The following is a 25,682-nucleotide window of genomic DNA, read 5'->3' as shown; positions in this document are numbered from 1 at the left end:
GGGGAGGCACTGGAGGAAATAATATCTGCTTCTTTCATTCTCTTAGATAGTTCTGCTGACCTCTGAGCAACCCTTTCTAACATTCATTACTGGCATATTTTGTAATCAAACAATAATACTCATCTTTTCTTTTAACTCAAACTTATAGCAACCAGTCTTGAAAAGTCGAGATGTTACCATCAATGGCATCATAACATGACAGACTGCAGTCAGTCAAAAAGCTAAGTCAGACTCTTCCACATTGCATAGTCCTGAATCACTACCTCTAGACTACATCTGCCAATATGCTGTCTGCCTTGAGTTCAAATAATCTTAGATTTTAGAGAAGGCAGTTGGGTCATTTAACGTCTATCCAAAATAAAGCAGTTGGATAATTTAACTTCCATCCAAAATAAAGCAGTTGAACTTTCTCAGAGAAAAATTAAGGACAGATTCTGATTTATTTCTCCCACAAAACAGTAAAGCATCCTGTACTGTGCCATAGTATTACTTAAACAATAGAGTCTCCCTGAAGAATTACATCCTTCTACACTTTATGATTGTGCACACCATGTTAATTAATATTGTGAATAGTACTGCTGCTTTGCTGGGCTCATGGTATTCACCTTCTAGACAGCAGATAAAACTGTAAGTTCTAATAGTCATGAGCAAAATTTAAATGGATATGGAGGAGAATGGGACATAAAGACTGTCACTTGATCAACTGTGATACCAAGGGGCAGGCAAAGGCTGGATGCTTTAGGGCTAGACATCCACTGTGGTACTAAAGAGATGTGAAACCAAGATTCTGAAACCAAGAACTGCTGTTCCGTGAAACTCCAGCATTTCAAAATGTGATTTTGTTTCATATTAGAAAGCAAAACAAAAATTTTGGCCTTTCTACAAAATAACGTCCAAGACCTATTTCTGAATAAAAAAATGAAAAGCTGTAAATATAGAAACAGCATTAAATATTGCAATTAAGAGTGTAACATAAATCTAAATACAAGAAAGAACTAATAGGAGTGAAAATCGAAATATTTTGACGTATTTTTCTAAAATAGGCTTTTCCCTGGGGAAAAACACTGAAAGGAACATTCTTGGGGGAAAAAAAAGAAAAAAGAGTAGACTTTAAAATATCAGTAGTTGTCAATAAAAAGTGGCATGGATGGGAAAAAGAAAAAATGGCTTTGTAATCTTTGGGTTGAAAAAAGTCACAGAAACATGCACTTGATGTCACATCTAAAAAACTAACAACTGTAGACCAAACTCTTAACAAAGGAAATGAAATATTAAACAATATACCACTGATGCGATCTCAAATTAGCTTTAAAAACAAAAATTATTTGTTGACTTGGAGCAGTCTTACTGGTTCTGATCAGCACTAAAAATAGGCAGACATTGTGAGAAGTCTCATGTTTCCAGTAATACTGATAACTTTTGAATTGATCTCATATTTTATTTAACGAGAACTCCACAGCAATGAACCATGGTTACCAACCACAGGGAAAGGTAGACTTAAAAATACATTATGTATCTTGTAAAAATTTACCAAGGGACTACAGAGGATGCATCAGCAATAAAGTAAAATCCCCATGGAGAGAAGAAAAGAGAGGTACTTGGTTGAGAAACACTTCAGTAAAGAGGTCATGGAATAACTGAACTGTTTGGGTTAAAATGGATGCTTAAAAGTCATCTGAGGGACACAGCTTGCCACTGATGTCCATCAGGAGGACACTGAGCTGTTAACAACTATACTCTGGATATCTATCCAAGCCATTCCTCATTCACCAAAGTCTACTCATCAAATCCATCTCTGATTTAGAGAGAAAGATGTTGTGGGGAACCATGTCAAAGGTTTTACACAAGCCCACACAGATGACATCCCCTGCCCACTGTTTTGGTCATTCCATCATAGAAGCCTAGCAGGCTGGCCAGGCAATACTTGCCCTCAGTGAAGCTGTGATAGCTGTCTTGAATCACCTCCCTGTCCTCCCAGTGACTTACTGTAACTTCCATGAGGAACTCTTTCATCATATTCCCTGGCACAGACAGGAGGCTGACAGGTCAGAGTTCCCAGGGTTCTCCCTTCTACCCTTCTTAAAAATGGGCACAACATTTTCCTTTTTCCAATTACTTGGGACTTCCCCTGACAGCCATGAATTTTCAAACACCATGGACAGCAGCTTGGCAGCTCCAACAGCCAACTCCCTCAGGACTGAAAAGAACACAGATCTATCTCCCTCTTATAGTGGTTTTTCTCCCTGCTTTAATGCCAATTCACTCGAGATATCTGGGAAGAAAGGCTACCAAGAGAAGTCATTCCCTTCTCCATTATCATAGCATTGAGCCATGATGCTTCATCAGCACTAGAAAAAGCAGACCTGCCACCTCAGCCATACATGGTGCCTGAGAGTCCTGCAGCAGCTCACGCTCGTCTCATGGAATGCAGACCAGGCTGCACATTCATCACAGAGATGCTGCACTCCTCTTCCTCCAGTAAATCTCTCACACCAGAGGCTAACAGTGGTCAGTCTTGCCTAAGCAATTGCCTTGCATCAAAGACCAGCAGACAGACCTTGCACAGCTCTGCCTCAGCACAGAGTGGGGTAGATCTGCACAACCTCTGTCACTGTCACCCAGTGCACTGGCGTAACCTGTGTCAACAGAGACATTACTTATGAGACAATACGAGTTCACAAAGCATGGTCTGGAGAAAAACACACACCACTTCAACAAGCAGATGTGAATGTATCTCCAGAGATGCACCCTCTCTTCTCAGAAGAGCTGGGCAGCAGGTACGGTCAGTGCTGGCTGTCAGCAGCAGAGGAATACAGAAAGTTACTGAGAAGAAATTACAGTAACTGACCCTGGGTGTCAGTCCATCCAATGCATTATTTCATAGAATCATAGAATATCTTGACTTGGAAGGAGCCCACAAGAATCATCAAAATCCAACTGGCCTGCACAAGACAACCCCAAGAGTCACACCATGTGCCTGAGAGTATTGCCCAAACTTTTTCTGGACTCTGTCACATTTGGTGCTGTGACCAATGCCCTAAGGAGCTGTTCCAGTGCCTGACCACCCTCCAGGTAAAGAACCTTGTCCTGATATCTAACCTAAACCTTCCCTGACACAGCCTCATGCCATTCACATGGTCCTGTCACTGGTGAACAGAGAGAAGAGACTGGGGCCTGCTTCTCCATTTCCACTTGTGATGAAGCTCCAGTATGCTATGAGGTCTCTTCTGAGACTCCTTCAGGCTGAACAAGCCAAGTGAACTCAGCCTCTCTTCATACAGTATCTCCTCTGGACTCTTCAGCATCTTTGTAGCTCTCTTTTGGATACTTATACTTGCAGTTACTGAAGGAAAAACAATGTCCTTCCAGAGCTGAAAAGTATTTTTCAAAACAGTCCACTTTTATTTCTTATGAGAAATAGCTTAGAAGAAAAAACAAAACAAACAAAAACAAAACCAGGTGTTCATCATATGGATTAATACTTCCACAAATGTTCCTCAGACTACTGAGCTTAAATGAGGGTGCTTTCCACCAAGAGAAAACCATTCATCTGGATTTACGTCTCTCCTGTTCCAGCACAGCCAGACACTAACAGCAGTGAAACGCCGTCTGATGGAGAGAGGAAGCCAGCAGCAAATACCACTAGGCAAGAAAGATCATTATCAGCCAAATGTTCTGAGCTGCAATTAGCAACAGGCTCAGAACTCATTGTGCCTGGTGTGAAAACAGGGCAAGAGGCAAGGCACTGCTCTTGTTTGCAGTGCCACTGCAGGGACCTTGCTGACATCTCTCAGCTGAGTCCTATCCTTTACCTCTAGCAGAAGGACACTTAACAAACTGGGCACAGACACTCCCCGTGCCATGTGCTCTTACTATTCATGGAAACAGCACCAGTCTTGCACAACACACAAGCACCTTGATGGCATTCCAGCAATGAGATTCAGGACCACCTGCCCGGCACCTGACAACAGTCTGAAACAGCATCTCTGGGTATGAAACATCCTTTCCTAAATCTTTACCATCTTTAAAAGCCGGCAACATTCTGGCTTCAGGCTTATATTTTCACCCTAATTACCCAAACCCTAACCAGCATCTCACATGTGGCTGAAGTAGAAATTAAGCTTGCTGGGGTGACTGCTTGCAATAGTTTAGAGGAAAAAAGCAAATCTAATTAAAAAGAGCAGAAGAGAGGTGAAGAAAGAGGCTAAGGAAAGGATGTGACAACAGTGCTCCTTTAACAGAGGAGGCCAATGGAGTGAGGTTCAACAAGGCCCAGTGCTGGGTCCTGAGTGCTGCCCTTGAGTCACAACAGCCCCAGGCAGTGCCACAGGCTGGGGCAGAGTGGCTGGGAAGGACCTGGGGGTGCTGGTGAGAGCAGCTGAACATGAGCCAGGCTGTGCCCAGGTGGCCAAGAAGGCCAATGGCATCCTGGCCTGGATCAGCAATGCTGTGGCCAGCAGGGCCAGGGCAGGGATTGTCCCCCTGTGCTGGGCACTGCTGAGGCTGCATCTCAAATCCTGTGCCTAGCTTTGGGCCCCTCACTCGAAAAAATACATGGAGATGCTGGACTGAGTCAGAGCTGAGAAAGGGTCTAGAGACTAAGTCAAGTGAGGAGTGGCTGAGTGAGTGGGGTTGTTTTGCCTGCAGAAAAAGAGGCTCAGCAGGCAACTTTTTTGCTCTCTACAAAGCTGTACAGGTTGCAACATGGTGGAGTTGACCTGCTCTACCAGGCAACCAGTGACAGGACATGAGGAAATGGCCCCAAGGTGCACCAGAGGCGGTTCGGGTTGGACATCAGGAGGTTCAGGAAGAACATCTTCACTGATAGGGTGCTTAGGGATTGGAACTGGCTGCCCAAAGGGGTGCTGGAATCACCATCCCTGGAAGTGTCCAGGAAACTACTGGACATGGCACTTTATGGTACAGTTTACTTGGCACGATGGTATTCGGTCAAAGGCTGGACTCGATGTTTGAGATCTCTTCCAAGCTTTTTGAGTCTTTGATTCTAAATCCAAGTAAGAAGAGAATAAATATCCATGGCAGTCCCTCTTTGCTGTTCAGCAGCAAAATTAATGTGTCCATTACTCAAGATCACATTTCATACTTGATTTACTACACGTCAGCGTCTGCTCACAGAACTGAGAGTGCAGGGTGCAGGTTTTAATACCCCACCATGGAACAAATCATGGTAAGGTTCATCCTTTGTGCTGTACCTCTGGAAACAAGAATGTTCAATAGGAAGGTGCCTGCATCTCACCATGGCTCCTATTTCACTCTAACTACTTAGTCTCCTTCATATCTTAATACTCTTTTATGATATAATACATTCTGGATGACAGTTGCTTAGCTACAAAAACCCTCAGATCAACAGCTACAGTATTAAAATATTGCCAAAGGTCAAATCTCACTGTATGATCATTCAGCATCTTATAGATATGTCTTTTATTATTTTTCTTAGTGTCTGAAATAAATACTGGAAGACATTTTAATATAACAGGCTGAGCTCTCTAGGGCAACTGTACAACCCAGGACAATACATGCAATTATATCATTACAATTACAGTTAAATTCTTATTATAAACTTTATAAACTTTGACTACATCAATTTTGTGTATTAGACCTAGCTCACTCCTCCCCTCCAAAAAAAAAAAAAAAATCATTCCTGGAGAAAAATATTATTACTAAAAATTTGCCTAAAAGTAAATTGGTAAAGAAAAGATCAATAAAAGAAGGCTGGATATTTGAAGGATTTGTATTCATGAAACCAGCATCTTTCACAGTGACAGTGGCTCCTTAAGAAAAAATTGCATTGCAATCCACAGACATTACCAAATTCCTAGGGAAAAGACCGTATCATCTCTGCTTTAACAGAAGAAAAGCATGGGCATTTTCACAGCTTATGCAAATTCTGCATTATACAGAAGGTGGTACATCAACAAGACATTTGGCCTGCCTGATTTCACTATTTCCAGCCCCCCTGTTGCAGTGATCTCTTTGTACAATTGTGGCAGCAGTGTGCCAGAATCCCTACTGCTTCCTCTGCAGGCTTTATCCAACACATCTCTGGCCGTAGCCTGCATGGCCAACTGCTCACTCAGCCCACAAAGGTTGTTTGTAAGCACAGGGAAACGTGTAACTAAATTAATTGCAGGCTTGGTGTATCTCCTGAAAATGGATTTAGGGGGTTTCTGTCTCTAACACTCCTTTAACACCCCTTCCTGTCTTAAATCTTTCCTACCAGCCAAGTGGAGATACCCACTGCAGAAGCTGGGCATATGCAGGTGACTTCTCCAGGGACAGTGTGGATGCATTCTCTCCAGATTGCATTTGAAAGCCCTCTAAGGTTTTAGAGGCTGTTGAGAATTGCTCAAACCAATCAAAAATGATACAGTGTGTTCAACATGGTTTTACAGGCTGACAGGATTTTGTTTTGACATTTCTATTCACATCCGACCCCTCTAGGACCGTGGAGCAGCAACAAAAGGTTAAAAATGGAAAGGTTTTTTTTGGAAGTTTGATACAAACATACAATGAGCATGTTAGGTCATGCAGAACTGTCCAGTTCTCTGCTTAAACTGTGACAAGGATGTGCATATAGATCTACTCATAAAGCCCTATAAGTAGACTAGCATGGTTTGCAGCAGTGGTTTGCAGCATGCAAGAGCTAACACAACACAGAGACATGGACATTGCCATATCTACTGAGTTTGTTTTTGCTTGTGTTTGTGTGAAACATCTTTGCTTTACACAAAATTATTACCAACTTGAACACCAGCTTCTGAATATATCTGGAAAAGGTTGTTTGTGTAAACCTCTGTGCTCATTTTGTCCCTTATAAATGAAGAGCAGAAGGATCAACCCATCAAGGAACCATTTCCTTCACAATGAGGAAGATGCAGCTACACAGACCCAGGCCCAACATTAGCAAATGCATTTTCCCTGGGGTCAGCACTTGTTAGCATCTATTAGCTTTTGAGTTTCCTTAGTGATCTGAGTAATGCAGAAAGATCAAAGAAAACCCAAGCGACTTAATGAGACATTTGCAATTTCACTACAGCAGCCATAAAGAGTGAAGTGTGAAATCTTTGAGACAAGTAGATGTTAGAGACAGCTTACAGCAGTAGAGCTGAGAGAATTAACATTCCCTTTTTTGTGATGAAAAGTACTTGCTGCTGTCTGTATGTGCAGGGCCACACTGTGCCCAGAGTGCAATGACAGGAAAACATAAAGTATATTTACAAGTAGTCACATAGCACACACAGTAACTGTAAGCAGGTGTTTTGACGCCCAACATTATAAAACTCACAAGCACACCAAGCAGAGGGAAAAACTGTGAGACGCCGATACCTGCCTCAAGAAAACATCAGAACAACTACCCCAAACACACACCCAGAAGCCAAGCCACTGATTGTAGATGTCACTGTGGTGATCACCACGCCAATCTTCTTCCTCCACCAAATCCCACAGGTTCCTACTGGGTATAGTAGCCTGTGGGATTTGGCTGCTATATCCAGTAGTAGCCTGTGGGCACTACAGGATACTTTTAGCAAAGCCATTAAAAACCTGTGCTCCTGTATTTTGTGACAGTTTAATACTGTTCCAAGTTCAGGACCAGAGCCATCAGACACAACTACAGAGCCCTTCCTGTGGGAATGCTATACTGAAATTCTTATGCAGACAGATGGTCCGTGATGAAATGCCACTATACATACACGGCCCATTGGGGGTTTCATTGTGCAGGCCTGTAGACGTGGTGGATAGGTTCTTCCAAAGAAATCTCCCTGTGCTGTTCTGTGTGCAAAACACAGTGACTGCCTGTTGTGTAGAAAGACTGGAAAAGTAATTAAGCATAGTTTGAGGAAGAACAGGAATACTAAGGATTTGTCTGGTTCTTTTGAATAGCTTGCTAATATACCAGAATGCCATTGTGTGCCTTCTGTGGTCAGGAAATAATAACAAAAAAAAAAAAAAAAAAAGAAAAAGAAAAAAAGGAAAAGACAGCTGCGTCCCAAGGCAAATGTGTGGTCAAGCATGCTTGTACCACACACATTAGTGAGGGACTGAGGCTCCCCTCACCTCTCAGCAGCTAAAGAGCTGACACATTAGCTTCAAGTCCTAAAATTGGAACCAGCTCACTGGAGCCTGCTGCTCTCCTCCAAAACTATAACAGAGAGAGACATCAAGGTTACAATCAGGAAGGACGCAGAAAATTAGGAAAAAATAGTTGCCATTTCTGTTGTTTTTCTTTTTCATATAAAATAGTTTAAGAATGACATCAGTCAATATGGAATGCAGATTAAAATATGATCAATTCCCACTCTTCCTGTCACACAGAAACTCAAAAATTCAGCTGACGGAGGTGTGGCACCATCAGTAACTGACTCAAAAAATCCTACTTCTTGCAACTTCAGGAATCATTTTCCACACAATATCCACCTAATCATCTAATATCCATACCCTAGCTAAATCTGACTCTCCTTAGTTCATGACTGTACCCAGAGACGGATTTTCTCCTGACAGTTACTGTGGCCTACTTACCACCCCTTCTGTTAATAGTGTGAATTGGATGCTTTGCCTCCATTTCAAAAGGCTTTATTCTCATATGCAGGACATTTTTTTTTTTAATTTGGTTTGGTTGCTAAGGAGGAAGCTTTAGCAGGGTAGGCAAGGATTTAGTCATATGTGAGCCACAGGGAACATTATCCTTAGAGATTAATTTGGAAATCAAGTGACAATTGGCAGGGTATGTGTTTACTTTCTATTTTTTGAAAGCTTTACAAGAACCACAGGATTTCTGCATCCTCTGAAGGAGATCTATTCTTCTGCGACATTAATAAACGACAGAGACAACAAAGAGAGTATCACACTTGTCTCAAGTGTCATAGATAAAATTAGCAATTTCACTGCAAATCAGAAAGCAAACTAGATTATTAGGAACAGCTCTACACTAATCAAAAGGGTGTCTCACAACCACCTTTCAGATATACTGAAGGCAGCTGCCTCACTGTGAAGTTAATTCAATGAGCACAGCAAATGTAATTCATTTGGCATATATTGTTTGCTAATCAAAGAGCATTTCTTGGCATCTAAACTGCATGTGTGACAGAATGTTAAGCCTGGAAACACATTGATAGTCCTCAAAGTTTTTAATCAAATCCAAGAAACATAATGTGCACACATGCAAGCAATTCTCCTCATTCAAGTAGTGAAGGTGAAAGCTGTATTACCAAGTGTTGTTACACTGAACTGTGATCCTAGGAAGATCTTACAAGAAATAGCTTTGCCCTCACGTATTTGTGGAGGACAGAAAGCTTCAAAACTTTTAATTTCTCCTTCTTTCTAATTACCATACCACAAAATACTACCTGTTATGACAGCAAACCCTGTGAGCAAACATTATCAGTAGAAAACTCCTAATATATCTTCACTGAATTGAGTCTTAGGAGCATGAAAATGTTTTGGTTTTTGGGTTTTTTTTTTTTATTTGAGGTTATTTTGGGCCTCATAGCTTGCATACCTGAGCTCTAGGGAACAGGCTAAGGAATAACATCTCTACCCATTCTGAAATATATTACCTTGGAAGGCTGCTCTACTGCAGGGTGAGTATGGACCTCCACCACCACAGGCAATCATGATGAAAAGCCATTAAACCAACCATCTTGGCTAAGAAGAATATTTCACTGTGTTCTTTCCCAAAGAAAGCTGCAACACAGCAGAATGGAGTCCGGATGGGATTGCTGTATGGAGTCTGCTCACACATTCCCTATCCAATGGATGCTGTGACTGAGGGAAACCATGCTCTCCCGCTAAGGCAGCCACTGCTCTTCAAATCATAAACAATTTCATTATTAAAAAACAACTTCAGAGATCACAACCTGGCATGTTTCATTGCATCTGAGACGATCTACACTTTGCCCTATTTTCAAAAGGAAGTCAATATGTAAAAGGCCTCTGTGCAGGTAGAGAAACAAAACAAAAGAAATTACTATATGTTTTATTCAAAATGCAAAAGGAACATTTCTTAAATGTAATACTTAATTTAGGAAAAAAACCCAAACCAAACCAGACAACAAACCCCACACCAGAATTATTTGAAAAATTCAACCTTATTCATTTGAATTCAGAACTTTTAAAATTCAATGAGAGGGAAGAACCCCATCCAAGTATGGTTACAAAACTGCTTCCAAAAGCAAGATAACTACATTCTTAATGTAAGGCTCTTCACCAGCATTTCTCAAAAAGGAGAAAACAGTATAATGTATAAGCCTATGCAGTAACTGACAACAAAAGCACATATGTTATCTACCTGGACACAAAGATGGGATTTGGTCTGGCTATTTGTTTTGAAAAGAACAAAATAATATTTTTATTGAGTGATGGTTCACAGTGACAAATACAGCACAGCTGGAACGTATGCCTTGTTACCTTTGGTGTGGATTACATATTTTTAAGCTACTGAAACATTAAGGCAGGGTAGACTGAAGACAACTGTGCAAATTCTACTGTGTAAATTGTACTTCATCTTTTAATTGCTTGCCTATTTATTTTTAACAGAATCTTCATAAAATGAGGAGCACTTCTGAATATATTTGATGTTTACTTTTAGAGCAGTTAACTCAAAATACAGGCTCAGTTTCTATCAACATTATCATAAATTTCAAACCTGTTTCTTCCTACAGTCTATTTTTGTATTAAAATAAACATTAAAAATGAGATGCCATACTTGGAAGACTAAATATTGGCTTTGGAGATTATTTTGAAGGTCTATTTCTCTCATAAGGACTAAAAGAATTATACAAAAAAAGAAAACAACTTTTCATGTAGAAAAGTACACATTTGGGGATCATGTGAAAAATCTCAGTTAAAATCTGGCAAAACAACACTTCCAGGTTTTTCAGCCCAATTACTTATTGGCTTTTGAAGGTACTTACAATTTCAAGATTTGCTGTTGGGAAAGGCACACAAAGAGTTCAATGGCTCTGGATATTCAAAACTCCGTCAAACATTTTCAGCATCTATTTCAAGTCTTTGCTTTACAAACAGCTTCTAAAAAGCACATTATAAGCCAAAGATGAAGAAAATGAGGTTTGATGGCTATTTTATTGATGAACAAGCTTTAAGAACAACCTGTTAGCTTCCTGATTGTCCTACTTCATGTTCTAAAGAACACTCAGGAAGATGTTTACCAGAGGGAAAAGTTCCCTAACAACATGGTTTTATGAGTAAAATCCATCAACAAAGCAGTGTTTTAGTACAGAGAACTGCTCTTCAGACTCAGGAAAGAGGGAGACTCCCCAGCCTGATGGAGCCCCTAAAGCACAGATGAAGGATATACCAACAGCTGCAACTTCCTGTCATAGGCACATCCCTGAAGAGAGCAAAACATTAGCAGGCCACTGACCCTCATTGTAATTTTTTTTACACTCTGCAACCCTTCTTTATTTTTAAGGAGAAAAAGAAAATAGCTCTTGCATCTTGGCATTAAATTTCAGTTTTCCTACCAAGTTGTCAAGAACATAGTCACATATATATGCCTTTAAGCTCAAAACTGGCTGTGATTTATCAAAGTCAGAATGGTATAAATAATGCATGTCTTGCACAGGTGGCTTTTTTGTAATATAACAACTAATGGCCTGACAACAAACTATTCCATATACAGAAGCTATATGATGGTCTGCCATCTCTTTCCTATGTGGTAAATGAAGAAAGACTTTAAAGAGTCAAATTCTCTCTAATGGTGTCCTGCTGTCTTTGATACAATGTGTGATGGTACAGAGACAGAGAAACCGTGCATCTTTGTGTAATGGCAAATCCCGCAGCATCAGGCTTTACTGATGAGCCAGGACAAATTTTTTTCTAATCCAATATCTGAAGCCTGATGCACAAACAAAAAATTATCTAGATCATACAGATAGATTTGTCTAGATCATATAGATAAGATTTTCCAGTACACATGATATTCAGTGCTTATGGTAAGAAACCACTTGGAAAACAAAGCAAATAAGCAAAACCTGCATTCAGAAAAAAGAGAAGGTTAAGCCAATCCTCCAATATCTCATTATGCTTCAGTGGCAGATTTTCTTTCAAGATGCAAAAGCTTGTCCTTCAATGTGTTTCTCTTTAAATATTTTAGCATTATGCCAAGTTCTGACTAGCCCACAGTAGCATGGAAGAAATGCATCTGCTAGAGTGCCTTTAAAAGGAATTGGAAGAAGAGCACTACCAACACACATTCAGCACAGTCAGCACACCTTACCAGCCACAAACTCACCTTTCTGTGATCGTTTCTCTGAGACCACTTGCAACCCCTTTCACCACCGTACTAGCCTTTGGTGTCAGCACTACTTGAGATACGAAAAAGGAGCCTTTCTTTCTTCTTTCAGTGATTGATGCCTGCAGGAACTGAATCAACTTTTCCGTATCTGTTGTGTTTGCCCAGGGAGCTGGCATCATCTGGCCTGGCCACAGAAAGGCCACTTCGACAGCCACTGGACTGTGGTAGAACACTAGCACTTGGTGCTCCTTTTCCCACAGGTACTGGAGGCTGACTTCATGGGCAAATATAGCAGGACACATTTTGTTTCCGTATGTGTCCTTGAGCATCTGGACAAGCTTTTCATGATGGCATTTCTGCATCCCGTAGAAATGATTGAAGTCCAAGAAGACCACTTCTTTTGGGTGCTCAGTGAGAAATGCGTTGATCTCCTCCAGACCTTCCTTGACTTTGGCACTGAATAAACCATGGGCAAAGTAGAGTTCATTGTCTGGGTCTCTGGGCTTGGTGGAAATTCTGAGATCAAAATACCGTATACCTGCCCCCAGCTGGCTGGTGAAGTTCATGGTCTGTGTAGCTAGCCACTTCCTCATCAGCTTTTTAGCCACAGTCCCAAAAACTGACACAAAATTCTGGACCGTCTCCGGCTGTTCAGGCCCAACTGGAGAGGCTTCATCAATGTAGAAGCTAAAAGAGTCATGAGACCCTAAAATACAAGAGAGAAAAATTATAAAAAAATATATTAAGAGCCTTTAGTGGGTTTTTCTCAATGAAAATAATTTTCTGACCTGTACCAACACCCACCAACCAACCCAACACCCTTTCCCTCAACATCAGTACATTTGTCTGGCAGCATTTGCCCCAACAACACTTTGTAGGAGCTTGAAAGAAAGTCTGTTTCACTGCTTGTCTGGATGCTCAGTCACTCTCTTCCAGCTCTTACTCATGCCTTTAGGCTCAATGAACCCAGTGGTCTCTGAAGATCTCAAAGCAATTCTGGTAGCAAAGCAAAACAAATCCCTTGAGCTAAGGAGGAGAGTTTGGCCCTGCACACTGAATTGTGCACTGTTTAGTCTGTAGAACCAAAGGAAAAAACCAAAACAAACCAATATCCTTCCACACATACCTTTATAGCCAGATAAAATAGGAGTGGGAAAAATGTCAAGGAACATAAATATTTTATGTTCTATCTTAAATCAAGTCTCATCTGGTCATACACAAAGTTACTAAATGGTTTTCCTTCTTAAATTTACTTCTAAAATTCATTACTTTCTTTTGCTAAATAAGTACAAGACGTAGAGCCAAGAATAGCATTGCATTCCACTAATTAAATTCAGAAACTCAGACAAAAGCCAAATGAACAATGCTCAGCATTCAGACATCGACATGAAAGCAGTTATATGGAGTTATAAGCTGACCCTAGGAGATGCTTATCATCTTTGTCAACCATTACCCTGATGAACACCTGGTGTTTGCACCTGGCAGTTTACACAGAAACACTGTCCAGCTGCGAGCAGAGCCACACTCCTGGCATTCCAGCCATAGATTCTGGTCAGACTCACAGCAGCAAGCAGGTCTGCTGCTCAGCCTGAGACACACTGCTTGCAAAACTCCTTCAAAGTCAGCAGGACTTGTATTCTGGAAATGGACTGTGGTACTAGGTGCTCAGAGATCCAAATCCTACATCAAAATGAGTTCATAGCACTGGTCTTGTCTGTCACCAATGCTTTTGCAGGTGCTTTTCAAAATTGCTTTCCAAAGCACGCATGCTGTAGCAAGTAAATATCACATTAATGAAATTCTGCCAGTCATTTCTGAGAGTGATGCTACTTTACCTGAACTGGGATAAACCCTATAAACCAAAACAGCAGCTATAACATTATCTTCTTTAACAACAAATGGAGTCATGACAAATCATCCTAGACTCTGGCTTGGATTTGGCTTTGTTTAATCTGAGAAATGTCTTTAAATTTTGTACACACCTGCTTCTCCTGGTTGTCTCTTTGAACTGCATTTTGCTTTAAATATTAAATAACTTTTCCATTTTGATGAAGCTTTCTACTGCTAGGTGTTGAAGTGATAATGTATTTCTTGCAGTACCTGATTAGATCACGCAGTATCTGGTTACACATTGATATCCTTGGGGACTAGATCTGCATACAGAATTCTAATGGTAAAACAAATTATTAGAGCAATGACCTGTGTACCAACAGTATTACAGGGAAAATCAATGAGATGCATTAAATGTTCTGCTCAGTGTAACCTGCGATAATCTAGAAATCAAAGTAAATCCAGTCTTGTTTAAAACAAGGCACAGCTACTGGTATTAGGAAGGGATGGATTTTGCAAACCCCCCTTTGTCCATTGAAGCCCATTTTATTTTTGTAGAGTTTTATGCCAGATTAAGTACCTGTGTAAACCTGATCAACTGCTTAGAGCAGTAGGCTCAAAATGGTATTAAGACTAATTAAACCATTTGTCTTTTATCTTCTGATCTGCAGACATGGGCAACCTGAAGTTGCAGAAAACGCAGTAGCTAAAGTTGACCCCGGCACTGCCAGTAGGCACATATTGGTTTAAAATGCTTCTTAAAACTACTTTAGTCAAGAAAGGCAGCACAATTTTCACAGCAGGAAACTAAGGTGAACAACCTGTCTACAGGTACCTTTTAGGTACTGGTGATGAAAAACACAGAGAAGTGTGTGTGTGTGTGTGTGTGTGAACATCACAGTTAGAAATACCTGAACACTGCAAGTAGGACAAGTCAGAAAAATATTTTTTCCTCGCTAAAGTCTTTGTGCACATATTTGAGCCTAAAAATAGATATTTCCATGTGGATGGTAATGAGAAAACCGCATAGTGCTAGGTGAATTTTCACGTTTTGTAACCCAAACAAGGAAGCCCTACAGCATAATACAAAAAGGAAATAAGGCTTAACTTGGTTGACACAAAATGAAGCAGAGGTCAGCTGTTCAAAAGTATGTAAACATTCCTCCTGAACAAAAAATACAAATATTTTGTCTTTCCATATATATAACTACTTGAAACAGGTCAATTAAATATTAATTTTCATCATGCACTCATCTACATTTCCTTTTGCCTTAATCATGCCTTGTTGTCTCAGATAGCTTACTTGTGAAACTCACAGAAATTCAAAATCCTTACACTTAGCAGAGCAAATTAGGGTATGATCTTTTCCACTGTCATGCCCAAAATCACTATATTCCTGGTAATGAGGGAATCCTGTAAAAACATGCTTTTGGCAACCATGTTTCCTTCCAACTCTTTCTTTTGTGCACAGGGACATTCCCCTCCTACATTTTCACTGGAAACTGTTTTTGCAGGTTCTCTCTATCACCAAACTTCACCCTCCATGAAGAGAGGACACAAGTTACATTTAGGAACACAAATGCAATGATGCCTGCAATCTTTGGAGGTGGCAGACCTTGCACATCATCTATCTCTGTTATGGCAGGTCTGTACCACAGAGACTTCACAGTCTGAGACCTGGAGAAGCAAAGAGGGCAAATTACTCATCCCAAGTTATTCAGGGAGCAAAAGATGATTTTCCTCTTGTGTGCAAACATATTTTCTCACCAGTTTACTTAGTGTCTAAAATTTTCTTAAAATATTGCACACTGTTTTCCCACTATTTCAACAACCCAACATATCCAAGAAGTCAAGGATGAAGGCTCATGGATTAGCATGATGGGGACAGCAAACGAGGGGTTAATGTGTGCACATACTATAGACTGGCCAAGAAAAGAAAGTGGATGAAGCCTTTAAACAACTGGAAGAAACTTCATAATTACATGTTTTCATGGAGGAATTTTGAGACATTTGCTGGCAGAGCAGAACAGCAGAGTGAAGGAAATTCGGAGAGCATCAGAGACTTATTTTTTCTGCAGATACTTTTAGTAGTGAAGTTGCACTGCTGGATGTTGTATGAATTAAGGAAGAAATTGATAGGGACATAAAGGCTGATGACAACCTTAGACTGAGTGACTACGAGGAGAAATAAGAATTTGAAATACTCAGGAAAGCAATGAAGGCAAAAAGCAGAGTAAAGATCCTGGATTTCAGAACAACTGTCTTGGCTTATTCAGGAAATTGGTAAGTGGTAGCCTGGAAGAACTCAATTATCTTAAATGCCAAGAGACTCAGCAGAAAGGGCTGAACTTGAAAAGCAACTTCTCTAAAGCATATGAATAGAGTGTGAAGAAACAAGGAGGTAAGGCAGGAGGCAAGTTTGTCTGAAGAAGTAACTTCTGAGTGGCATCAAACTTAAGAAGCCACTACAGAAGGTTTTAGCAAGGACAGATTGCCAGGGAGGAACAGAGGACAAAGGCATAGAGGGAGTTAGGAAGAGCACAGCTGGGAAGGGAAACCTGCAAGGGATGGGAAAGGCAACAGACAGCTTCTGCTGATTTATCAACAACAAAAAAACGCACAGAGAAAACTGGTCCACTACAGAACAGGGCAGGAGACCTGAAGGATGGGATGCCATCCAGAGGGACCTGGACAAGTTTGAGAAGTAACCCATGAGAATATAATGAGGTTTAACAAGGCCAAGTGCTGGTGCTGCTCCTGGGCTGGGACAAGCCCTGATACCAGCACAGGCTGGGCATGAACAGCCCCAGAGCAGCCCTGCCCAGAAGGGCTTGGGGGTGCTGTGGGTGAGAGGCTGCACATGGCCCAGCCATGGCACTCACAGCCCAGAGAGCCAAACGTGTCCTGGGCTGCATCCAGAGCCCCGTGGGCAGCAGGGCAGGGAGGGGATTCTGCCCCTCTGCTCTGCTCTGCTCTGCTCTGCTGAGACCCACCTGGAGCACTGCATCCAGCCCTGGGCTCCCAGCACAGGAGGGACTGGGACCTGCTGGAGTGAGTCCAGAGCAGCGCCTTTGATCATAAAGATGATGAAAGGGCTTCTCCTCTGAGGACAGGTTGAGAAAGCTGGGGTTGTTAAGCTTGGAAAACAAGAAGCTGCTGAATAGCAGCTTTCCAGTACCTAAAGGGGTCTTATTTAGAAGAGAGGAAGTTTTCAACTGGACAGCCATAGGACTAGGAAGAACAGTTTTAAATTAAAGAGGAGAAATTTAGATTAGATGTCAAGAAGAGAGCAGTGTTACTCAGAGGGCAGTGGGGCACTGCATCAGGTTGCCCAAGGAAGTTGTGGATACCCCATCCCTGGAAGTGTTCAAGGCCAAGTGCTGGATAGCATTTGTAATCTGGTCTAGTGAAACATGTACCTGACCTCAGCAAAGAGGTTGGAACAAATGATCTTTAAGATTCTTTCCAACTCAAACCATTCCATTATTCCATAAGAAATTATCAAGAGACACTTAAAGTGTCTACGCCGGCCATGACTCAAAGAACAGAAGTGGTCTGTTTCAACCACTGAGACACTAAATTTTCATAACTGGATATTAAAGAATAAATTGTGCAGTATCACTTAGATTGCTAGAAATTCCCTGCTAGTATTTTTACTAGGGAGAACTGTCTACTGTTTTCTTTCCTGGATTCCTATAATAGGGCAATTGGGAATATTTAACCCACTACCACTCACTATGGACATATTTATGGTTTCCCTGGAGGGCTAACCCCCTCATTCAAAAAGTAATTGGGCTTCGTGCTGAAAGAAATCCCTAAGGGAGAGTACATTTTAGTTCAGAATTGTTTCTTCAGTCCCTTGGAGATTTACACAGAGGCATGGCAAATGTCCTGCAGACAAAAGGGACAATCACTGGTTTTGGTGGCTAAGCTTAAATATATCATTCACAAAGCCAACAAGGGTATGTGAACTTTGCCATGCCTTTCCTTGCTTCCCTGTCATCTCTGGCCATCCCTTGGCAAATACAGCCTTGTAAACAGCACCTAGAATTGAACAGCAGTGACCAATATGCTTCCAACAGCAGCTATCACACCCTGATGATCCACAAGTACCAGAAAAAAACCACAAACAAATAGAAGAAACAGTTCACAGGTTTTAGCATGTTTTGCTCTTCCTCTTCTTCCATGGATCTCTAGTCTCTATGCTAGGAGTTATCCAACAGCTTTTGGAAGTGGGATTTTTACTAGTGCTTTGAGTGTCATTAAAAGCTCTACCTGTCATTAAAAGCTGTACCTTTCTGTATTTAAGAGACGTCATCCCTTTGTGACTACTGCTGAAATGTCACATGCAGTGCCACATAATTCCTTCAAAGACATCCTTATCAAAGAAGGCTCTATAGTGACTGACAGCAGGTAACGTGTTTCTTGGATGGTGTAGAGAATAGCTAGGACAAAGCCCATGACCTCTGGTACACGGGAGTTCCATGGAAATGTTCTTGCAATCTCATTTGGTCTGTTCTCCCTGTCTTTTTTGACCTTAAAAATCAATCAGCCAAGGGAGAAGCCCTATGAATTGTCAGCTAGTTGCACTGCCACTTCAAGGAACAGCAAAGCCTAGTCATGAACCCTAGAGTTAATGCACCTCAATACTGTTCTGCCTTCTTTTTGAGATGGCTGAGTGCTGTTCTCTTCATCAAAGCCACAGCTCATCTCAGGAAGTCAAAAGGTGCTGCCAAGAGCAGTCCAGCTCCCTTTAGCATGCAAACTGCTTGGATGATAATATCAGCTTTGTTTGATAAAAACACTAAACAGGCAAACAAAACCAAAACTGGGAGAAACAGAGACATTATAGATTGCCCAGTGTCCAAGTGTCCACATAGGTAACTGCCTCACTTTCCAGTTGTTCTTCCAGTGTTCATCACCAGCTGTGTCCCTGACCCCAATTGAAGGTCACAGGCTTGGTCACATATTCACACTCAGGAGTCCACAATCTAAAGGCATGGGAAAAAAGGTACACATTACCTCTGATAAAGCAAAAATCCAGATACTGAACGAGTCCCGAGAACAGGAATACTTGCATGACATTAAAAACTGGCATACATGTATATGTATACAGCATATATAAATACATATACTCATGTCCTCCAAGAAATTGCACTCTTCTTGTACTTGTATCTCATTCTGCCTTGAAAACATTGGTTACAATTCATGAAACAGTGAGAAAAGGAAATGTTTGCTTCCTTCTTGCTCCATAACTTCCCAGAAGTGACAGCTGCCCCTGCCTCCCCCTGCATATTCTCTCCACCACCAGGTGAGTTCTGGACTAGCCACTGGAATTGCATATAAAGGTAACTTGGACCCTGGTCCTATGCATGGGAATACATCCCTGGGAGTCTGGACTGTGCTGCTTCATTGAGACTGTCCTGCAGACAAAAGGGACAATCTGAGAAACCAGGCAGGAGCACAGGCACCGCCACGCAAATTTTAACGTGGTTTGCTTGCAAGGCTGAGCTGAACCACTTTGTATTGTATTTGCAACCTCTGTCTGGGTTTCTAATGCTACTTCTGCCATGCATGGAACTCAGCATTACCCAGCTAAATCACCTCAGCTGGAGCCCCTCAGTCCATATCAAATGTCCAAGCACAACTTTAACAGACTCATCAGCTACTGGACCGATCAAGGACACAGCCTAGAACTGCATGTACAAAACATTCAAAATCCAGCACAAAGCATCTGCTTCTTGTTCAGTGTAATACAGAACAGAGAATTTATTTTCAGGGATTCACAGAACAGCTCAGTTTGGAAGATAACTCTGGAGGTCATCTGGTCCAATCCTCCCTTCTCCTGAGTGAAATAAAGAAAAATATGCAGACTTGACAACAGATCATGGAAGACTTCTCCAAAACACCTTGCCAAAGCAGCTCCTTAGCCAGGAAGAAAGGAGAACTTGTAGGCCATCACTCAAGAAATGTCATTCCACATCTAATGACCAACTTTCAGACCTGGAATGACTTTGTTTTGTCCTCCTTATAAAAAAAGAAAATTTTCATGCAACAAGAGAGGATTTTAAACAATTACTTGCTCTTGTTCCTCTTACATGTCCTATCACCTGTGAAATACTCTTGTTCAAAAGTACAAACCAAATTTTGGCTATAATTGCTTCCATGGGGAGACTACTACTGTTGATACTGCCAGTACTCCATGACCATGATGAACTAATCCTCACTCAGGCCAAGGTTGTTACCATTTGAAGCTATTAAGAAACAGCTTATGAAATATGGCAGTGCCTGCACTGGGAAGTGTTTCTGGTCACTGGACTGAGCCAAGATCAGTGCCTTGCCTAAGCCCTGCTTCTTTCCTATAAAGAACTCACTTCTAAAAAATAAAACAGGTTGGGAGGTGGGGAGGGATCTGCTTGGTATTAAGGCCCTGGGTAGCTAGTAATTATCACAGTACGACAGACAAGCTTGGCTACAAATCTGATTAGATTACTCATTATTCAATTCATACTAATATGTTTGGTGTATAGAAAAGTACCCACATGCAATTTCTCAAACTTCCCTCCTGCCAACACAAAGACCAGCTCCCATTCCTTTTAGAACATTGTATCAGATAGTCAATTCCACTTTTCAAATTCTCAATACTGTGTTGAAAAGTAGAGAAACAAAAAAAACCCAAGCTGTAATTATATTTCTAGCTCTCCAAACTGTGTGAGCACATTCACAATCACAGCCACCACAAGCTTAGTTTTGCTAAAGAAACTGTTCTTTAACAGAAGTTTAGCACATGCTGCCTTCCTGAGAGTTTTCCCTCTTACTTACTAACTTCTTTACTGTCCTGTAATTGTTTGTGTAGGATGAGGTGAAGTAACTTTTTCTGAGACACTGCCAAGAGCAGATAGCCTCCCACTTCTTCCTAGGCAAACCACCTCCTGACAGATTTCCTTGGAGGCTTCATGCAGCCAGCACTCAGAAGGCAGCATGGTGTAGCAGCACATGGACAGCAGGGACTTTCTAGGAGTCCCAGATTATGTATTCTAAAAGCTCACCTTTAATTGAATAATTAGTTAATCAAATGCAGATCTAAACAAGGCAGATATTACACAGGCAAATGTAAGATTAACACAGCTGAGAACCAGAAAAAGGGCAGTGAGGCCAGGACACAGCACAGGGTGGAGAAGGCTCCTTCTCCTGTTTGCCCAGTGCAGCAGAGCCCTTGCCCAGGGCTGCAGGAGCAGCAGGACAGGCATGGGGCAGCAGGGCAGGAGTGGGGCAGCAGGGCAGGAGTGGGGCAGCAGGACAGGCTCAGGGCAGCAGGACAGGAGTGGGGCAGCAGGACAGGAGTGGGGCAGCAGGGCAGGAGTGGGGCAGCAGGACAGGAGTGAGGCAGCAGGGCAGGAGTGGGGCAGCAGGGCAGGCTCAGGGCAGCAGGACAGGAGTGGGGCAGCAGGGCAGGCTCAGGGCAGCAGGGCAGGAGTGGGGCAGCAGGACAGGAGTGGGGCAGCAGGACAGGCTCAGGGCAGCAGGACAGGAGTGGGGCAGCAGGGCAGGAGTGGGGCAGCAGGGCAGGCTCAGGGCAGGCATGGGGCAGCAGGGCAGGCTCAGGGCAGCAGGGCAGGAGTGGGGCAGCAGGACAGGAGTGGGGCAGCAGGACAGGAGTGGGGCAGCAGGACAGGAGTGAGGCAGCAGGACAGGAGTGGGGCAGCAGGACAGGAGTGAGGCAGCAGGACAGGAGTGAGGCAGCAGGACAGGAGTGAGGCAGCAGGACAGGAGTGGGGCAGCAGGACAGGAGTGGGGCAGCAGGACAGGAGTGAGGCAGCAGGACAGGCTCAGGGCAGCAGGACAGGAGTGAGGCAGCAGGACAGGCTCAGGGCAGCAGGACAGGAGTGGGGCAGCAGGACAGGAGTGGGGCAGCAGGACAGGAGTGGGGCAGCAGGACAGGAGTGAGGCAGCAGGACAGGAGTGGGGCAGCAGGACAGGAGTGAGGCAGCAGGACAGGAGTGAGGCAGCAGGACAGGAGTGAGGCAGCAGGACAGGAGTGGGGCAGCAGGACAGGAGTGGGGCAGCAGGACAGGAGTGAGGCAGCAGGACAGGCTCAGGGCAGCAGGACAGGAGTGAGGCAGCAGGACAGGCTCAGGGCAGCAGGACAGGAGTGGGGCAGCAGGACAGGAGTGAGGCAGCAGGACAGGAGTGGGGCAGCAGGACAGGCTCAGGGCAGCAGGACAGGAGTGGGGCAGCAGGACAGGAGTGGGGCAGCAGGACAGGAGTGGGGCAGCAGGACAGGCTCAGGGCAGCAGGACAGGAGTGGGGCAGCAGGGCAGGCTCAGGGCAGCAGGACAGGAGTGGGGCAGCAGGACAGGCTCAGGGCAGCAGGGCAGGCATGGGGCAGCAGGACAGGCTGAGGGCAGCAGCACTGCTCTCCATGCTCAGAGCACTCCCCACTGCTCATCCAGAACAAGTCAGGCCACCAGAACTCCTGCAGGCACTCAAAAGCAAACAGAAGTGTGGGGAACATTTTTGCATTATAGATGTAAAAGTGGAAAGGCTCATGCTGCGGACTGAGAGATTCAGCTGGTGTGTCTTCTCCACTGTTTTTTTCCAAATGTGGTCTAAACCTCTCATCTGTACACAGAAGGAAAGGTGAAAGAGGAAGACTTGTGGCATATACTACATTCAAAAAAACACCCTGTTGAACATTTGGGCACTGCACTGAAAATTTTAAAAGGTGCAAAAGGCTTTAAACTTTAAAAACCTGCCCACAACAAGCCACTAAAAAAGTTACTTTTGTTTGTTTAGTCAAGCAAAACTGTAAACATGATTTCACAGTGTTTTGTGAGCAGACACAAAGCATAAATTCTGTAATAGAAGAAGGTTCCCTTCACCTATCAGGCTAAAACACAGCAGAATTTGTGGAAAAACTTCAACCCAAATTTACAAAAATTAGTAAATCAGGTCCTCATTTTTGGCAGAGCAAGAGTGAAAAAAAATATATAACAGTTTTTAAAAATAATCTTTACATTAGAATTGACCAAGCACCTAAAACATATGGTTTAAGATCATCAGAATTTATAACTTCAGCAGCAGACTAGACACATCACCACAGCTTGCATGGGGCAGGTCAAGTGCTGTAGTATGCAGAGTGGCATGGTCTTCTTATTTATGTGTTTGCATACATGAAGATTGTATAGAATATTCTAGATCACATAAATTAGCATCACATATAACCTTGTATTTTATGCCCAACTATAATTTGAAGATAAATTAACTACCTAATCACTGGGAAATAAAATTCATTGGGGCAGATCTGTAGCTACTATCTATTACTCAAACTCCACAAATGAAAATTCTTTTAAGTCTTTGCTTTTCTGTGAACTGTACAAACAAATCTAGTATTACACCTTTTCACTCTGCAAGCTCACTGCTGCGTGTTCAGATGCATCAGAGATCTCTATCAGATCTCACATTTTAGTTAAAGACTAGTCTCAGAAGTACCATTATAGCTATTTTTCATCTTAATTTAGGGACCAGCAGACAAGAATGTGAAGGAAGGAAAGAAAAAGGAAGGAAAAAATAGCAAGAGGTATATCTGATTCTAAGCATAAAATTAATGTGCCAGGAATAGTTTGGGGCGTATTTTGTTCCAGCACCAGCTCAGTCTGTCTGAGTATGTCATCAGCATCCTAGTCATACCTCCTGGGGCCATCAGAAGCACTAGAATTGTGAGCCAATAGCTTTGGGACTAGTGAGAGACTGTGATGATCCCAGGCAGCTTCGCTGAGCCTGCAAAATGGCATCTGTCAACAGTGAGCACCTTCTGACCATAATTCTGGTTCATGATCCAAATGTATTGACAGAAAAGGCTTGAAGGACAGCATACACCTGAGAAAGCTCCTAAAAGAGAGAGTGCTCATATTTCTTCCTCTCCATGCACACAAAGAGCACAGGTAATTCAATGTTCACACTCTAAAATAGCATCAAATCAGACAACTTCGGCTTCTTGCGCTTTTATTTGATTTACTTTCATGAAAAACATTCTTTAGTACTTTGAAACATGAGAAATTTCCCTTAAAATAATTGCCTCTGATTACACTGATATATCTCTTGCCACCTATTGTATCTTTTTGGCAACACAGAAGGTTTTGGATACTTGATTTTGCCTTTCCCTCACCTCTTGCATATGCCCTCTTCTTTGATATTTTTGTCTCTGAAATACACAGCGCAGCCTTTTCCAAACTCACAACTGCAGTGACACATCTACTAGCCTCAGTATAGTTCTTATTTCATTAATCTCTTCTTTCTATTTAAAAATCAGTAACAGTAATTTTAAAAACCCAACAAAATTAAAAAGGTGCAGCATTTTCTACTCAATCTAAGCATCCCTTCTAAACAGTTCTAGTGATCTTGTAGGTGACAGAAACTACTTGCACAGCATATATGGTTTCTGCATATCTTTACCCATAATTTTAAGCCAAGAAAAGGACAAGAGCTCTGTCTGGACAAAATGAAACCACATTGCAAAGCCAGTGGAAAGAATGATCACTTCAATTAGGTTGCCTGTTTATTTTAAGATCCCTACAAGACAAGCACTGTGATCTGAGATGGATCACCACAAGAAATTTAAAAGGTAAGATTTTTCAATTTTATAAATATCAAACTGTGCTGCAAGAACCTCTGCAATGCAGAGAAAAAGGATTCTTCCTGCACTGTAATGAGTGCACTGGCAGTCAGTTTACCAGAACTCTAGAATGGGACAGCCTAAAAACAATAGGGATAAAGTTTTCTTTTACCACACAAGAAATCCAGGCTAGCTTTCTTTGCTTTTTCTCAGTCACTGAGTTTGAAAAACTGAGGCAAATCTGAGCAGCTCACCTGATGCTTAGGGAGAAAAGCTGCCAAATATTATACCTTGTGATAGGAGAAATATCATACCCTTTTCTGAGTCAGTTTGCAAAGGCTTTCACAAAGAAACACTCTTAAAGCATCATTTTAAAAACCTGTACATAAAGACTTAGCTGACTGACCACACCATGCCTGAGAGATAACAAAAGGATGTAAAACACTGCAAAGTAAGAAGAGTTAAGATTGAAGCTTGTCAGGTGTTTTATATTTTGACCACTGCCCCTGTTACGCACCCGTCCTTATCATTTGGTTGCCTCAAATGTTCACATTAGACATTGCTCTACTTTTGTGCACTGCTTGGCAGATTTGAGGAAGAGCTATAAACAAAGTAACTCCCCTAAGCCAATCTGTGGAATGCAAGACTCGTTCTCTGAGACCAGGTGCTCTAAAAGAAGTCTCTCATCCAAGGTCTCCTCAACTATAAGCAAAGACATTGTAATGTTCAACTTCATGTACCCTAGAGAAAAATACTGAAGCAATTTCCCTAGGACCCTGAGATACAGATGGAAAACACTATGTCCTTTCTGCCAAAACATTTTTTTCCTGCCAAACTCTAGAAAAACATCCTTAAGCACTTGAAGCCCGAACTTTAGGAATTCACCAGCTACACATGCTCAAATGGAGCACCCCTCCAGCCCAGGGATCCCCACACAGTCAGGAACTGTAATTCAAGAGACTG

At 42.2% G+C, this 25,682-nt stretch overlaps 1 protein-coding gene across 1 annotated transcript in view; it reads right to left on the bottom strand.

The window, feature by feature from the left end:
- Window positions 1-25,682, bottom strand: part of PLCXD3 (phosphatidylinositol specific phospholipase C X domain containing 3) — a 79,811-nt gene that overhangs the window by 19,085 nt on the left and 35,044 nt on the right. Inside the window, exon 2 of the mRNA XM_071425487.1 lies at window positions 12,272-12,980. Coding sequence (XP_071281588.1) covers window positions 12,272-12,980 — 709 coding nt within the window. The remainder of the gene's footprint in view (window positions 1-12,271; window positions 12,981-25,682) is intronic.

Source organism: Agelaius tricolor, unplaced genomic scaffold (assembly GCF_023055355.1).
Source record: "Agelaius tricolor isolate 1412-34295 unplaced genomic scaffold, bAgeTri1.0.p SCAF_4, whole genome shotgun sequence".
NCBI classification, from domain to species: domain Eukaryota; kingdom Metazoa; phylum Chordata; class Aves; order Passeriformes; family Icteridae; genus Agelaius; species Agelaius tricolor.
This window is presented reverse-complemented; position numbering and strand designations above follow the sequence as displayed.